Here is a 17,698-nt window from a genome sequence, read left to right as displayed (position 1 = left end):
GATCTGATAGTGCTTTTGATTGTTCTTCTGGCCTGATCAGTCCAGTTTAAAAATGAAGCCCTCATTCTTAATGGGATTTTAAATATGGCACAAGATGTCGCCACATGTTGTGAAAATAATAACCTTGTAAATTCTTCTCCACCGCTGAAATCCTGGCGATTGCTGGTGAGTTGTAAATCGGGACTTTGCTTCTTTTTTTTTTTGTGCCCTGCCAACAGCTCAGTCAGCTTCTCCGGACCCTGAATGGCTGAAGTAACCGATGAGTTTGGCTGTTTAACATGAATGAATCAGAATCTTTCCTAAATATTTAAGGGAATAATTCATCCAAAACTGAAAATCCTGACATTATTTACTCTCCCTTGCGTCGTTCCAAACCAGAAAGCTGTTATTTTCCTTGTAAAACAAGTAGATAAAATGTTGAAGTTAAACTGTATGTCGTGACCACATCTGTCAAGCTCCTAAAAGGACCAAAAATCATGTAATTTTACACCTGTATTTTGAAAATGCACTTTGGTGTATAGGATCCCAAGCATTCTCATTTACATGTGATGTTTTAGTCTGTCTTTCCCCCATATTTTCACATACTATCCTGTTTTCCTGGTGACACCAGTATTTAGTGCTGTCTGCTTGTGATCAAATCTTAAAAACAACATAAAATAACAAAAATCAAAGAACACGGCTAGACAAGGAAATAAAAATGCTACGTAAAGTTAAAGGTTAATTTTTAGCTAACAAAACAAACAAACAATACTCAGCAGTGTGTGAGCAATTGTGGTGTATAAATAGGCTGTGTAATGAGTCCTTGAGCAGCTTCTGCTGTGAGTGTTTGCAATCAGATGAGATTAGAAATCGGTGTGTGTGCGCGGTGCATGCCAGGATTTGTAGTCCATTTGGTGGCAGAGATGTAGTTCTCTAGCGGTCCACAGTAGCTAGAACACTGGTGACTGTAATGGAAATAATAAAATGTGTAAGACATAATATATAGACATATGAGTCTATGTGTCTATGAAAAAACAGAAAATGTTCTGGCAGTTCTGGCTTAAAGTGATATATTGCCACTATAAACTATAAAAATGTTAATAAAATAAAATGTTTTGATTTACAAGGAAACACAAACGTCCACATAAATGTCCTCATAAACCTCCTTAATAGTGCACAACCAGGTCATATCCATGTCATTAAACAATTTTCTGTTCTTCTGCGCGTGTAATCCACTAAAACTAGAACACACACACTTGTGCAGCTATCTTTATTGGGACTTCCCATAGACGTAATGATTTTCATACTGTACAGACTGTATATTTTAACTCTCTACCCCAAAACCCAACCCTCAGAGGAAACAACCTGCATTTTCACACTTTCTAAGTACTTAATACGATGCAATTTATGAAGCATTGTTCTCATAAGGCCCAAAAATGTGGACAAAAGACATTTGGTTGTCATAATGTAAGGTACACCAACAGCAACTGCAGTTTTATTTGTTCACAGATGCGATAAGCAAACACCATTAAGAGGACAGATGTGTCTGTTTGAAGTGTGTGAGGAAAGGAAGCATGCAAACCAAAGCCACTGGAAATAATATTCCAGAATAATGTCAATTCCTCTCAGTATGGAGCATGTATGCAGGCAGTCTTTGGCCTTTTTCAATTTAACACAGCTATACTCACTTCTGTCCCAAAACCCCAGCAAACATCCTGCTCGGAGCACTGGAATCCTGCAGGGTCACAACAGAGGTCAAAGGGCACGAGTGTTAGTGAATTTGTGCTTGTAGTCCTAGTGATGCCACCCCATTCCCCCTTTTAACATGAAAATGGTGAATGATTAAGGACTCTTTAAGTGAAGTGTTTTGGTATTGTGTAGAATTAATTTCAGACCAAAACTTTCTCTAAGGTCCAAGAACTGGGATTGAACTTTACCAAACACACACACACACATGCATGCACACACACACTGAGGTGATGACAGCGATTGGGCACTGCATGTCTTGGCCACCATCTTCCGCTGGTTATAAATACAGTGATTAAATATTAGCTTTTGAGGTGAAGTAACCTCCCTGAGCCTCTGCGCTTCCTCTTTCGCTCTCTGCTACTGTACAGTTTGTCTGTAAAATTAGTTTTTCTGCTTGTTCAAACTACTAAGATGAGCTGAAACCACACAATTCTTATTTTTTGGGAGGGTCAATTTAATTGTTTAATGTTCAATCCACTTAAATCTGTTAAAAACAATCTAACGTTATGCGGTGACAAAGAGTTAGACCTCTTTCTTGACTTCACACCGAAACAGCAATGTGTGCAGCATGGCATCACTTTGTTGCAGAGATGCTATTGGTTAAACGCCGGCAAAGTAGAACACGGAAGCAGCTTGAAGCGGAAAGAGCAAGTATGTCTGTGGTCTGGAGGTATTATAAAGTTGATGACGACAACATTGCCATAGCAAACCGTGAAATATGTAATTTTGGGTGTGCCTGCCAGGTATTTGAAGTTGAGGTGCTATTTGTTTTTATAGTTTTTAATATTTACTGTTGCACTAAAGTCCAAAATTGAAGAACTGTTGCAATTTATTACTTCATTGTCCAAACTACCTTACAGAAGTGCTCTGTTTGTTAACAGAGTTGTTGAATTTTAAAATAAGGTGAATTAAATAAAAAATAAGGAACATCCTTGGTCAGTTTCTTCGCTCTTTTTTTAATACTTTTTATAGATTATAGAAGTATCGGGTCGGGTTTCGGTATTGGTAGATACTCCAAATCAAATGATTTATTCCAGTAATCACTTTTGTGAGAGACATAGTTTGAGTGGGGCAGGTGGAGTCGTGTTGGTCAGAGGAGCGTATTGGCTATATTGAGCACAGGATCTTTTCTCTTGACTCCAGGGCCAGCTGTCAAAACCTGTTTAAATATACAAGGCAAACACAAACAAGATTTTAAGGAAGAAGACTGGCTCATTTAAAGGGATTCGTCACCTCATAGGAAAATTCGGCTATGATTCTGTCCTTGTGTCATGGAAAGAGACGCAAAATCAGCATAATAGTATCATCAGAGGTGCACATTTACTGTAACTGGAGCAGCCCGGATCTGTCAGTTTGTGTGCAAGATATTCAGGATGGATTTGTAAACCTTTCCATAGTCAGTAGCTATTAAAAATGCAGGGTTTCAAACAATTCCTTCATGCTGTCCCAACACAATTCGATTAAGTTAACCTAATAGTTTTTACAAATTTAGGTGGAAAACAATTAAGTTGTGCCCTCAAAAAACTTTTGATTTACTGGATTTTTTAAGGTATTAATATTTAAACATGAATAAAATGTATTTAATTGTATTAATTAATGTCATTAATTGTTAATATAACGGGTTGCGCAGTGGGTAGCAATGTCACCTCACAGCTAGAGGGTTGCTGGTTCGAGCCCTGGCTGGGTCCATTGGCATTTCTGTGTGAAGTTTGCATGTTCTCCCCCTGTTGGCATGAGTTTCCTCTGGGTGCTCCGGTTTCCCCCACAGTCCAAAGACATGCGCTATCAGTGAATTGGGTAAGCTAAATTGTCTGTAGTGTATGCGTGTATGTCCTGGTCCTCCAGGTTGGGGGTTGAACGTTGGGCTACCAATCCACCTCATAAAACTAGATGTTATGGAACACCATGGTGCGGCTAAATATCAACTTTAATATAAATGACCCTGGGAGTGAGTAAGTAAGTAATTGTTAATGTTATTAATGCTTTTACCATTTCTTATAAAGGTCTGATGGCATTTCTTCCTAATCTCCAATTAAAATGTTGTCCTTCAGAGTTTTTTTGTTTTACTTTTCAGAAAAGGCCAATTTGTGGTGATTAAAAATCTGTATTATTAGAGCATATATTCAAATATTTCATCTAAAAATTAATCGAAAATAAAAATGATTTCAATAAATTTGAAAGAAATGTCATTAGAAGTTTACTGAAAACAAAACAAAACAATAACATATACAGTGTATACAACACATTTGAATTATTTAATATATTTTTTCCCAATTTCTGTTTAACAGAGAGAAGATTTGTTTCAACACATTTCTTAACATAATAGTTTTAATAACTCTTTTGTAATAACTGATTTATTTTATCTTTATCATGATGACAGTACAAGACAAGATAGCAGGCTGTAAATTTGCTTTCAGTTCATCTTTGCTTGGTAGAACCATCCTGATCTGATGTCCTTACTTACTCCCAGGGTCATTTATATCAATGTTAATATTTAGCCGCACCATATTGGTATTTCATAATATCTTAAAAGGGTAATATTTTTTATGAGGTGGGTTGTTAACTCAACGCTCAACCCCCACACACATACACTACAGAAAATTTAGCTTACCCAATTCACCCATAGTGCATGTCTTTGGCCTGTGCGGGAAACCGGAGTACCCGGAAGAAACCCAAGCTAACATGGGGAGAACATGCAAACTCCACACAGAAATGCCAACTGACTGTGACCTTCTAAAATCTTAATTTCTCTTTCTATGTCTTTCCACGGTGAAGAAAACAGCTGCATTGTGTCAGGAGGACAGAGGTTTAAAGACTACAGTGCATCTGTTTAATTGCTGCATGATCACACTAAAGTCAGCAGTTTTTGCGAGCCTGCTGATTGAGGGAGAGAAGGATGTAAAATGAGAATAAACACACTCACGGAAATAACCGTCTCTTCCTACAGTCACACTGACATGACTGAGGGTCCCTAGGCTAGCTGGGGAAACGTCCAGAAAAAGGCCACTTTAATGTTAACCGTAATTAATAAGCTTGTGTGTGTGTGTGTGTGTGTGTGTGTGTGTGTGTATGTGTCTGTGTGTGTGTGAAAGAGAGAGAGAGAGAGAGAAAGAGAGAGAGAGAGAACTTGTGACAAGCTGTTAAGAAAGCTTGTGTTTGAAGAAGAGATTGGGGAGGGTTTTTTGGAAAAGGCTGTTTTCAGTTGAAGGACATCAATGGTCGCTGGTGAAAAAAGAGCCTCATTGAAATTCATGGCTTAGTACCTATAGTATTGTGCATTTGGAGAGAGATTGAAAGTCTGACAGATTTCAATTAAAATGGCATTTACAAGAGATGGGAAAGAAGGGGGCCTGTGGATATGCTTGTGGATGTGTGTGCGCTTAAATGTCGGTGAATGTTTTTTTTATTTTTTATATTGCTAAAGCTGCACAAAATGACAGGAAAATGTGTTCAAAATTTGCCACAAGTGCTATACTGATTTTATTGTTATTGTTGAAAACAGTTACATCACATCCTGTTGATCATATTTTATTTAGAATATTTGCCTCCAAAACAGTCATCATTTTGTCTTTCTTGACTGATTCAGTCAGAAGCAAGCTTTATCTTGTTAGTCACAATTGTTTTGCCAGTCACAATTGAGGTTTCTATGACCCCTTTGTGAATTGCGAGGTCCCAGGACAGATCAGGGTAACGGATACAGCATGTTACCCGAGGAAGGAGAGGTGTCCTGCACGAAAGTGGAGAGCTGGGGTAGAGGGGTGTCTTGGACAAAGGATGAAAGCGAAGAGTGGGGGGTTGTCGCGGACGAAAGTGAAGAGGGTTGGGGAGTCGCGGAAAAAAGTGAAAGTGATCAGCGGACGGATCGGGCATGTTCCGGCACAAATTAAGCCCTGGTTTACTCACTAATTCAACTAATTGCAGTAAAAGCAACTCGTTTACTCACTTTTTAAAGTCAACTAATCTCATTTAAAGCAACAAGTTTACTTATTTTTTAAATAAAGTCAACTAACCACATTGATAGCAATATGGTTACTCACTTTTTAAAGTAAAGCCAACTAATCGCATAAAAACAGGTTTACTTAATTTTTAGGGTTAAGTTAGCCAATCGCTAAGGCCGGACAGAATCTACGGATATTTTTTGCTATTTCTGTGGAGAATTTTGTAAAAAAATCCAGCCTGATCTCACGAGAAAACGTAAGTATTTTACGCTTTGCCAGTTTAGTGGCTAATTCGTACGAATTTGTAAAATTGTCTCTCATATTATACATCTACTAAAAGACAGAAAATATTACTAAATAAATAAAAAAAATAAATATTGTAAATAAATCATTTGAACATTTTAATATTAGTATTATTATATCACAATCAAGTTAGTGAAATTAATTTAAAAAACTAGATAAATATAAATTTACACACAAGTAAATACCTAGACTCAATGATGGGCGAAAAATCTTTGGATTTCTGTGTGAGCAGATTCTGTGTGGGCCTACTAATAGCTTATATAAAAAACAAATCTGCTACTAATTTCATTGTCAGAACGTTATCAGGTTATTACAAATGTTATATTAAACACTTGAAATCAGTCTACATAATAATTCCACCAATCAGAAACATGTTTATAATATAATAAAAGTGCTAAGCAAATGCTTTAGATTGGACTAAAATGAGGGATGAACTTTTTTTTTTGTCATAAACTTTAACACAAGTTCGTAATGTTTTCTATAGATTCAGGAATTTGGATTCTACATCGACTCCTCAAAAATCATATTTTTTAAGCCTCTGGGCTCCTCCAGAATGTTCCTTTGTTATCCTCACCCGCTCAAACAATAGTTTTCCACCCTTATAAAGAGCTGTCGGATGGGGAGGCCCTCATCAGCGCTCTTTAATATCAGATTTATCCACATTAAGATGACATTTAGAGCTACAAAGACAGATTCCATCTTATTCATTCCATCTATGGACATCTGAGCCTGTTTTTGTCGGGCCAGAAGAAACACCGGGTTAAGCTGTACTGCGATCGTCGTATAAATTATTATACGTTCGACTTTAAAAGGTGGCTTCCCTTTTGACATTGCATTTGGGGCTTTTAGAGCACTTATTTTAAGTGGTGGGTTTTATGGGTATCAGCGCATACAGACACCGCTATTAAACACGTATGTGCATGAGCCTGCTGTCTTTTTCACTTACAAGCGCTCGTTTGCCGTTTTCTCTCACATTTTCATGAGCCCTGCAGTGGATATACACAAACGGAGGAGGTGAAAGGTCAATATTTAGTTTCTCTTTCTGTCTGTGTGCTTGTGACGGCCGTGTGGCATGTTTAAAACCTGAAGGTCTTATTTGATCTCCAACACGTCCAGCTAAAACCCCACCGAACTCTGTGCAACCCAATCAAATCTCACTCTAGTATTAATCTGCCCATCACAGTAAAGGTGTTTAACATTTAGGGTTTTAATCCTTATAGACAATGTTGTCTTCTCATTTTGTTTTCTGTCATAATTTTGGCTGTCATTTTGGAAATTTTTTTGGAAATTTGGATATTTAAGCTAATTTCCACCACATATAGTTTCACTATTATTTGTCATATGTATAGTACAGTATAGTAATAGTTGTATTATTTTTTTAGACCTTCAGGACAAAAATGTCTCCATTAAAAAAACTGGAATATTTAACACACAGTGCTATTTAAGTAACAATTCATACATTCTTTGTTTCAGGCTTCCCTTCTGTTGGCAAAAAAATGCTTTTCTTATATTTAGATTTTTTCCCCACATGGGAAGAACTTATTTAAGGATATATGCGCATATACAGTGCATCTGGAAAATATTGATAGCGCTTCACTTTTTCCACATTTTTTTATGTTACAGCCTTATTCAAAAAAGGTTTAAATTCATTTATTTCCTCAAAATTCTACACACAATCCCCCATAATGACAATGTGAAAAAAGAGTTTTTAAAAATTGTTGCAACTTTATTGAAAAAAAAAAAAAAGAAAATATCACATGTACATCATTATTCACAGCTTTTGCTCAATATTTTGTGGATGCACCTTTGGCAGCAATTACAGCCTCAAGTCTTCTTGGATATGATGCCACAAGCTTTGCACATTTGTATACGGGAATTGTTGCCCATTCCTCTTTACAGTACCTCTCAAGCTCTATCAGCTTGGATGCGAATTGACAGTGTACAGCCATTTTCAGATCTCTCCAGAGATCTTTAATAAGATTTAGGTCTGGGCTCTGGTTGGGCCACTTATGGTCATTCACCGAGTTGTTGCTAAGCCACTCGATTGATATTTTGGCGCTGTGCTTTGGGTCATTGTCCTGCTGGAGCACTCTGTAGCAGGTTTTCATTCAGGATGTCTCTGTTCCCTCTGTCCTGACTAGGGAACAGAGAGAATATCCTGCTGAAAAATATCCCCACAGCATGATTCTGCCACCACCATACTTCACCTGGTTTTCTCAAAATGTAGTGCCTGGCATTCACGCCAAAGAGTTCAACTGTAATTTCAATTTTAGAAAAGAGAATTTTGTTTCTTATGCTCTGAGAGTCCTTCAGATGCCTTTTGGCAAATTCCAGGTGGGGAATGGCTTCCGTCTGGCCACTCTACCATACAGGCCTGACTGGTGGATTGCTGCAGAGATGGTTGTCCGTCTGTAAGGTTCACCTCTTTCCACAGTAGAACACTAAAGCTCAGACAGAGTGACCATCGGGTTATTGATCACCTCCCTGACTAAAGTCCTTCTCCCCTGATCACTCAGCTTAGATGGCTGGCCAGCTCCAAACGAAAAGAAGAAGGTTCCAAACATCTTCCACTTATGGATGATGGAGGCCACTGTGCTCTTTGGAACTTTCTGAGCAGCAGAAATTTTTCTGTAACCTTTCCCAGCCTTGTGCCTTAAGACAATCATGCCTCGGAGGTCTACAAACAATTCCTTTGTCTTCATGCTTGGTTTGTGCTTTGACATGCACTGTCAACCCTGGGCCCTTATATAGACAGGTGTATGCCTTTTCAAATCAGGTCCAATCAACTGAACTGACCACAGGTGAACTCCAATTAAGCTGCTGAAAAATTTTAAGTATGATCAGTGGAAACAGAATGTGCCAATTTAGAGCTTTGATTAAATTTAGAGATGTGATTTTTCAGGTTTTTTATTTTTAATAAATTTGCAACAATTTCAAAAACTCTTTTTCACATTGTCATTATGGGGTATTTAATGTAGAATTTTGAGGAAAGAAATGAATTTAAGCCATTTTGGAATAAGGCTGTAACATTAAAATATGTGAAAAAAGTGAAGCGCTACTATGCACTGTATGAAACCTACATGCATTATATATGCACAAATATAATAATATATATGGTCTTTATATGTGTATATATGCCACATATTGGCAAAATTGAGGTCCATATACAGTATGTGCATAATCAGGCCATATACAGTAGGTCTCCGGTATTGCTTTATATCCACATTTAATCCCTATGTATATGTACACACAAGAAATGTCTCCTATATAGCTCATATCTAACTTTGGCAACTGTCATACATGATGCCTAGCTCATAATTTCTATTATCAAGACAATAACTAAGAACAACAAAAAAAATTGCAAAAAACGTATGTATGTGTGAACACTTGAAATTATTATCACATGCAATTGGCATGTTATTGAATTTAACTGTTGCAAATAAGTGGGAGCTCACACAGAAAGAACCTATATAAACATATACGTTTCAATATAGGTTTTGATACAGGTTTTTAATATATATGACATATATAATATTACATAGATTGGCCGTTTTCCTATATTATATGTACATACATTATATGTACAACCCTAATTTATCAGTGGGTGATGAATGAACCGCCAACTTTGGCATATGATTTACACAGCGGATACCCATATTAAAACACGTTGCATACTTTTATAGTCACAGACAACCACTGTAGACCCATGTGTAACTTTTCTAAATAGTCGCACAAGGGTTAAAATGCTGTTGGGTGAGAAACGCGGCAGGTCTTTTTTTGTGGTTTAAAGGTTTGAAGAGCTCTCCAGAATCCACGTTAATTAGGCACATCAAGGTGTCCTCCGAGACGCCGGCAGAAAAGCAGGCCACTTTAGGCTCCGTCCTGAGAGCACTTGGCACTCGTGAAGTGGCGGCAGAGATGCAAGAGCCGCCATGTTTCCCTGGAGACTTGCTTTTGTGTACACACACATTCTTCTGTCATTGTTTGGCCTGAAGATGAGGAGGATGTCCATTAGAGGAGCCCTACAGTTCCTCCCTGTCTTTCCTTGTCCTTTATTCTGCCCTTTTATGTTATCGTTTTGTTTAGGAAACTTGGAGGTTTCAGTTTGGATGGTAAAAAGATGCTGTTAGATAACTGTATCATATTCTGCTTGTGAGATCAGAGGAAAAGGAAAGAGCCAATTGAAATTATTCATTCATTTTCTTTTCGGCTTTTTGGTCCCCACAGTGGAATGAACCGCCAACTTATCGAGCATATGCTGTTATGCAGTGGATGTCCTACCAGCCACAACCCAGCACAGGAAAACATGCATTCACTGTTGCATTCACATACATACACTACGTCCAATTTAGTTTATTCAATTCAACTATAAGTGCATGTCTTTGGACTGTGGGGGAAACTGGAGCACTCAATTATAATCAGTCATTTTTAAATTGAAAATTGTTCTAGACTTTGTTCAAACTACTTATTTAAAATGAGCTGAAATTGCACAATTCTTGATATTTTTAGGGGACATCTTAATTTGTTATGTTCAATCCACCTAAACTAAAAGTTAACTTAATTGTTTCATGTTATATATATATATATATATATATATATATATATATATATATATATATATATATTTTTTTTTTTTTTTTTTTTTTTTTTTTTTTTTACAGTGGAATGCTTATTCCGTGTTTTATCAGTAAAAGTTTATATACAAAATACTCAACATGTGAAATGGATCAAAAGAGTTTTTCAAAACTGTCCAATAAGACCAGAATAGGTGTTCAGTAGTTTTAGCTCAGCTTTAATGAAAATTTTTGATCCACTTTAAATGTTGTGACTGCTATTTATAACATTTGAAGTGGATCAAAACCTCTCTCGATATATATTTAATTTTGATTTCATTCATGTATATGTGTAACTTCTATTTTAAGGACGGAAAAATCCACTTTGCGCCGGGGCGCATGGTCTAAAAGGGTTGAGCTTATTTTCTTAATGAGTTATAGGTGTGTTTTGAGAATAAACCAATTAGAGTCTCATCTCCCATTCCCTATAAGAGTCAGTTGTGTCGCGCCATAAGTGCATTTGCTATTTACATTTAAATGTAATTTACATTTACATTTTCAACTTTGTAAGTGGAGAAACTGAACGCTTCATTAGAGAGAAAACAGTTAAACAGAGCATCTGCAGCACGAGAATAAGAGATGAGCCTCCTCATTCTTTACTTTCACTTCCACTCTCGTAGATAGGGAAACGTGTTGAACTTGCAGACATCTATTAGCCTATACATAATTAAATTTGGTTGTTAAGCGCAAAGATTTGTTTTAAAACTATTTGTAAATTCAGTTCTAATTACCAGCAAATGAATAAATGAACAATAATAACGGTAGTGGAAAAAAAACTGAGTTATATTCAAATACACATGCTATGCCCCATATGGTCTAAAACCTGACAAGTGGGCACATATGAGCGCAAATGCATTTGCTATTTAAACAGCGTGGTGCAAAACCACTCTTGCGCCAAGCTGAAACTAGCAAACAACATTTGCGTCGCGCCTTGCGCCTCATTGCGCCAGGCGTATGATAGGGCTCTATATCTCTTACCTGAGGGAAGCAGTTCATAATGTGGAAGCAAAAAATGAAAAAAAATTACCTGATTAAAGACACAATTCTCATATAAAACTTGAGGATTCAAAAATTAATCGTGCCCAACAATTTTCCATCCTGTCTTTAAAAGATGCATCAACGTCTAGTAACACTGTACAGATAGGTTGCCAAACCACACTGTGATACCATATCTGACAATGCTTTCAAGAACAAGCTTTATAAAACATCATAAGCTTTTTATTAACCCCAAAAAGACGTAACCTCCGTGAAAATACAATCTCTGGTGTAAACGAGAGCAAACAAACTCCAGGTGTGTATTTCATGTAAAATAACTGTCAATGTAAATGCGATGATCGTGTACAACCATTTAATGTGGTCACCTACACACTTTGGGTCAAATACCATCTCTTCTGTTTTTTTTTTAGTATTTATTTTTAGCTTTTTTGTATTACAACAATCAACAAACCAGCTAATTTCTGACTGGTAGATAACACTACCAGTAAGTTACTGTAAAAGTTTGAGAATGACCACAATGCAGTGCATATTACAGTAGTGAAAGGTAAAAAATGTATGTGGTATTTCACTGGGCGCTTTTACAGTTAATACCTGTTCAATTGCAGCAAAGTCTGACAGTTTAAGTAACACAGTTTAGTTACTTTTATAGAAAAGGGACTCAAGATTGTAATATATTACTTTTAAAAGTGTAAACGACTTGGTATATATAGGCAAGAATTACATGTACGTTCTGCATTTTAATCAGCTCTGGAAGAAAGTAAGTCAGACGAGTTTGGATTGATAAAGAGCTGAGGAAATGATGACTGAATTTTCACTGGGGTGAATTGTTCCTTTGGGTGAAACGCAAGAGGAGAGATTTTGCAATCTCAGGAGAAACTGGAAAGAAATGAATAAAGAAAAAAAAGGCCTGTAGATGTTTGCCGAGCGTGTTGTCCATGGAGAGAGTCTTTGTGTTGGCTTCCACAGGTCAGCCGGTGTCAGTGTTGTTCTGTGTGCGAAAAAAAAGCTCCTGTGGCAGAAACATTAAACTAATTTACACCACTCATAAAAATCACACGCTCATCTCCAGGAGCCTGTCAGAGGAGTGTTTGTAATGGGACGATTACACGACTGTAACTCAGCGCTCTGTCTTTCTTTCGGCAGATGGGATGAACTGTATGAATAAGGACCACGGTTGTGCCCATATCTGCAGAGAAATTACCAAAGGCGGAGTGGCGTGTGAGTGCCGGCCAGGGTTTGAGCTGGCCGAAAATCAGCGCGACTGCAAATGTATGTATTAAAGTCAATAAACTCTACTTACGAATATTTTTCTGTTCTCAAACATGTTGTTAAGGCAGGGCACTGCAGGGGAATGGGGTCAAAATAGTTGGGCAAATAGTCAGCACAGTACTTTCCTTGACTGATTACATTAAGGAATTGCAAACTTTTTTATTATTAGTTTTCTCAAATGTTTTCATACGTTAATTTAAAGGTATTATTGAATAATAGGAATTATTTAATTATATGTGACTCAAATTTCTTGCACAAAAATGCTGAACACTGAATAATGTCAGATTGAAAATTCTTGTTGCATTATTTTTGGATATAATAAAGTAAAAGGTTTTTACAGAGATAATTATTGATAATATTTTGTCATTTAAATTATATATATATATATATATATATATATATATATATATATATATATATATATATATATATATATATATATATATATATATAATAAAAAAAATTTAAATCTGATCAGTACATCATCATGTATGATTAACATTCAGTAAAAACCTTTTTGGATAATACAAACATTCTTACTCAACTACTAAAATGAGTTGAAACAACACAATTCTTTTGTGTATTTTTGGGAAAACTTAATTGTTTTATGTTTAATCAACTTAAATTCCTTTAAAAAATTATTAAGTTAACTTAATCGATTTGTGTTGAGACAACTTGAATTATGTTGATCCCTGCATTTTTATTTTTTATTTTTTACCATGAATGACATTTGCTGCTTGTTCAAACTGCTTATTTAAATTAACTGAAACAAGACAATTCTTGAGGTTTTTTTTTTTTTTTTTTTTTTTTGTGACGACTTAAGGCTGATTCATACTTCTGCGTCAAGCACACGTGTATGGTGTATCGTGTAAAACAAAAGCACAGAACAGACTCACATTTAAGAGCAAGGAGAGCCTCTGGTGGTTCGGCGGTATGGCTTGCGAATAGCGAGGATTGGCTCTTTAATGTTTATTGCCACCCTTCACAGAAAGACTGAAAATACGGGAAAATACCTTTACGGGATAATAACGGGGTAGAACTGTAAAATACGGGAGAATCCTGGGAAAAATGGGAGGGTTGACAGGTATGCTACTTCCACCTAAACCCAACCGTCACAGTACTGTAAAAATATGAACTATTGTTAAACAGTGTCATAATAAATGCTGCTATATTGATGTGCATATCACACTTCCAGCCTGGCATGCATCCAATGTAGACTTTACCCCGTGGCTGACGCGCACCTCTCAAAAAATGTAACTACGTGTCGCAACGACGCATAGTGGAAACTCTATGATTGGTCAGCTTGGTAGCGGTGACGAATGATGGAGTGATTGTTTACAAGTGTGGAGTCCCGAGAAGGAGCTCTAGATGGAAACTTTTGTTTTGTGTTTACCTTATGAAGTTGCTGCACGTCCAATGGTTCCCGTCTCTAAATGAGGGAGTTTTAACTACTTCTACATCAAGGTAGCGTTCAGTAAAAATAAAAAAAACCTGCAAAGAAATTCAATACAGAGGAACATAAAAACCTACTGCTAGCTAGCGCTTCGATAGTGTTATTGCAGAGCTACACAAACAGCACGCAGAAGTATAAATGCATGACTACACAAGGAGTTTGCAGTGGGTCATGCTGAGAAGTATAAACCAGCCTTTAATTGTTTTATGTTTAATCAAAATTTGTAAAAAGTAATAATTTACTTTATTCATTCCCATGTTATTTCAACGCTAATCGATTGTTTGGAACCTAGCATGGTGTAAATTTGAATGTTATTTTTGGATCCGCCTGATATCACCTCTCAGTGTTAATGAAGTGCTATGCAAACTTAATAATCTATATATTTGGTTATTCATGACACATTTATGGACTATTCCATTTTATTTACCAATAAAAAAAGTATCTGATATTTAGTCTTTTTATAAGCCTTTTACTTTTAAACAAGTGCCATTCATCTCTTTAGGTGTAAAACTCTTTATAAAAAAGGAAAAAGCTTGTTGTGCATTTAAAAATGGTCTTTTTATGTTTGGAATAATTGTAGCTACAAATTATAAAGTCATCATGTCATGTATTGATCTCATCCGGGCTGACAGTCGTTTCAAGTGGGATTTTCTTTTCGCCCACAAGAGGCTTCTCGATATACATGGCAAAGAAAAACAGCTGGTGGCATCAAAGCCAAACAACAGGTTTTCAGATTGATTTTAGTCTGTCCTCTAATACCGATCTCTCCTTAAACAAACCACCTCGGCCACCGATCTGTCAAAGATGCATTAGTTATAGTGCTGTGGCTCTGGCCTGGACATCTGGAGAACTTTCTGACTCTTGTCATATTCATGGTCTGGACATCTGGAGAACTTTCATCTACGATTCGTCATTCTTCTATTTTTAATACAAGTGGGAAAATCATGGACCAAAGTCATAAGAGCCACAGTTTGCCCAAGCATTACAGGATATTTTTCAACCCCAATTCTGAAAAAAACGTTTTGTTAAGTGCAATCAATGATATGTGATTTGTTAATTCTCTAATTAATTGACAACAATTATTTTGACTTTTGATATTTTGGCCAGTTGTCTCACGACTTTTGGCAGAAAATAATCAGCCATGATCCAGATTTATTTCCAAAATATGCTGCTTTTATAGCCAAACATAAAACCCTCACGTATCACCAATTCACCAGCTTATTGTGGCTTTTAAAATTCCTTAATTTCGGATATTAAATAACCTTTCTCTCTGTTGGAACTTCTTTTGAGTGTATTGCAGCCCTCAAAATCAAAATTCATTTATATTAACAAAAAACAATCAAGTTAGGCAGAAGATCTACTAATTTCTTTGGTATATAACTGAATTGCAAGATCATAATATAGTTATTAGTAGTTATTACAATTACACTCATATTTTGCAGCATTGTATAATGCAGTATAATAGTGTAAAAGTACTTAGCTTCTGTGGATTCGCGAAAAACAAAAACTGCAAAAAAAAAAAAAAAACGAAGCTCCTTGGACATATCCTCCCAATCCACCCCATCCTTCTTTTCTCCCTCCTCAATTCTAAGTTCGGGCTACACGGGGCTAGCACTGTTGCCCCACAGCAAGGGGGTTGTTGGTTCAAACACTAGCTGAGCCAGCCGACAATCTCTGTGTGTGGAGTTTGCATGTTCTCCTTGTGTTCACGTGGGTTTTCCTAGGGTACTCCGGTTTCCTCCCACACTCAAAAAACAGGCAACAAAAGTTGGTCACAAGCACCTACTACGTACAAACTAGTTAGCTGTCTATTCTTGTTATAGAGAACTACCTGATCTCGTATCCCTCCTAATGCTTATTGACCAGGTAGGAGCCTTGGGCTTATCTATCTCCGAGCTCAGGGTTCTCTCCCCGGACAGCATGCCAAACCTGCTAAAATAGTCAAGCATTATCTAAGTGTGAACTCTTGAAGGTTTTTAATGACACGCGACTCATTGACAGTTGAAAATCCGATCTACCTACTTACACTGCAGATACGAGGGCACAGATCTGATTCATAAAGGATACATTTTCATATATGAAATAGGCCTGAATCTGATTTGTGTAAATCAGAATCCATGTGATTTTTTTTCCTGCTTACACGTACAGTGCAGTTTAAATGCAGCCTCAGTCTGATAAACCCACAATAATCTTGTTGTTGATGATAATGATGCAATCTATTGCGCTACCCTAACTGTAATCCATTTAACTGTAACCAATTGGCAACTGTGCTTCCAGTTTCATACTGTAAATATACAGGAAAATCTCTATCGGTGTATTTTTTTTCTCAGTTAAATAAGACCTAAAGAGAAATAACTAATCACAGACTCTAGATTTGCATTGCATTTTACAAAACGCCACAGCTTTTAGGGGTTGTGGATGTGCAAGATATACCATCCCTTTGTCCAAATGAACAACATAACCAAAATACATTGGATGTATCTCAACTTGAATGGCTGTAAAGTATACAATTCATATATATATATACATATATATATATATATATATATATATATATATATATATATATATATATATATATATATATATATATATATATATATATATATCGTGTGTGTGTGCCTTAATTATGTGAATGGCGGCCTACATGTGCTTGTAGCCCTCCTCACAGTTCTTGTGTGTTGCCAGTGACATGTAACTATGGAAATGGTGGTTGCCAACACACGTGCGACGACACTGACGTGGGGCCCATTTGTGGATGCCATCAGAAATATGCCCTGCATTCAGACAGCAAGACCTGCATTGGTAAGTTACTGCCTCTCATACACAGACACGCATTTCTAGCGAAGCTCTTCATGGAAGCTTGTCATATTCATGGTGAATGGTTACTTAAAGATTAATGTTGCATCAAATAAATGAACACCTCATGTCTGTATTTGGCATGCAGGAATAAACTGTTTCCTTGCGCGTTGTGGATTTATAAACAATGGCATGTCAGCTGAAGGATTATCCTGTTATGAGTACAAATTTTAAGGTAGTTTGACCAAAACTGAGAATTCTGTCATCATTTGTTAACCTGCATATTATACAAAATCGTATGGTTTTCTGTCTTGCATGCAGCAAAAGGATTTGAGACTGTTGAGATACAAAACGTCACAGAAAAGCAGTATAAACACACACAAATGACTCTGTTGTGATTTCTGTGTGGTTCTTCTAATGCTTTATGTTTGAATATAAACAAATTCATTCATGATGTGCTTTCATAATGATATGAAATACATGATATATTGAACATATTGCCCGTTATAATGATTATTATTATTTGTAGTAGTAGTAGTGGTGGTATAGTAATAGTAAATTTAGTAGTTTAAGTTTTATTTATTTATAATCTAGTATAT

General features: G+C 36.5%; 1 protein-coding gene across 3 annotated transcripts in view; it reads left to right on the top strand.

Moving 5' to 3' along the window:
• Positions 1-17,698, top strand: part of scube1 (signal peptide, CUB domain, EGF-like 1) — a 100,929-nt gene that overhangs the window by 39,379 nt on the left and 43,852 nt on the right. For all 3 annotated transcript variants that reach the window (XR_015942100.1, NM_001260500.2, NM_001328599.1), the window contains 2 exon segments: positions 12,722-12,847; positions 16,989-17,105. Coding sequence is in view for 2 of the 3 variants with exons in the window: in NM_001260500.2 (NP_001247429.2) it covers positions 12,722-12,847; positions 16,989-17,105 (243 nt within the window). In the remaining variant the exon portion in view is untranslated.

The sequence above is a fragment of the Danio rerio genome, chromosome 4, assembly GCF_052040795.2.
Source record: "Danio rerio strain M-AB ecotype USA chromosome 4, GRCz13ab, whole genome shotgun sequence".
Lineage (NCBI taxonomy): Eukaryota > Metazoa > Chordata > Actinopteri > Cypriniformes > Danionidae > Danio > Danio rerio.
Note: the sequence above shows the minus strand (reverse complement) of the source record. Positions and strands in the feature narration are given on the sequence as shown.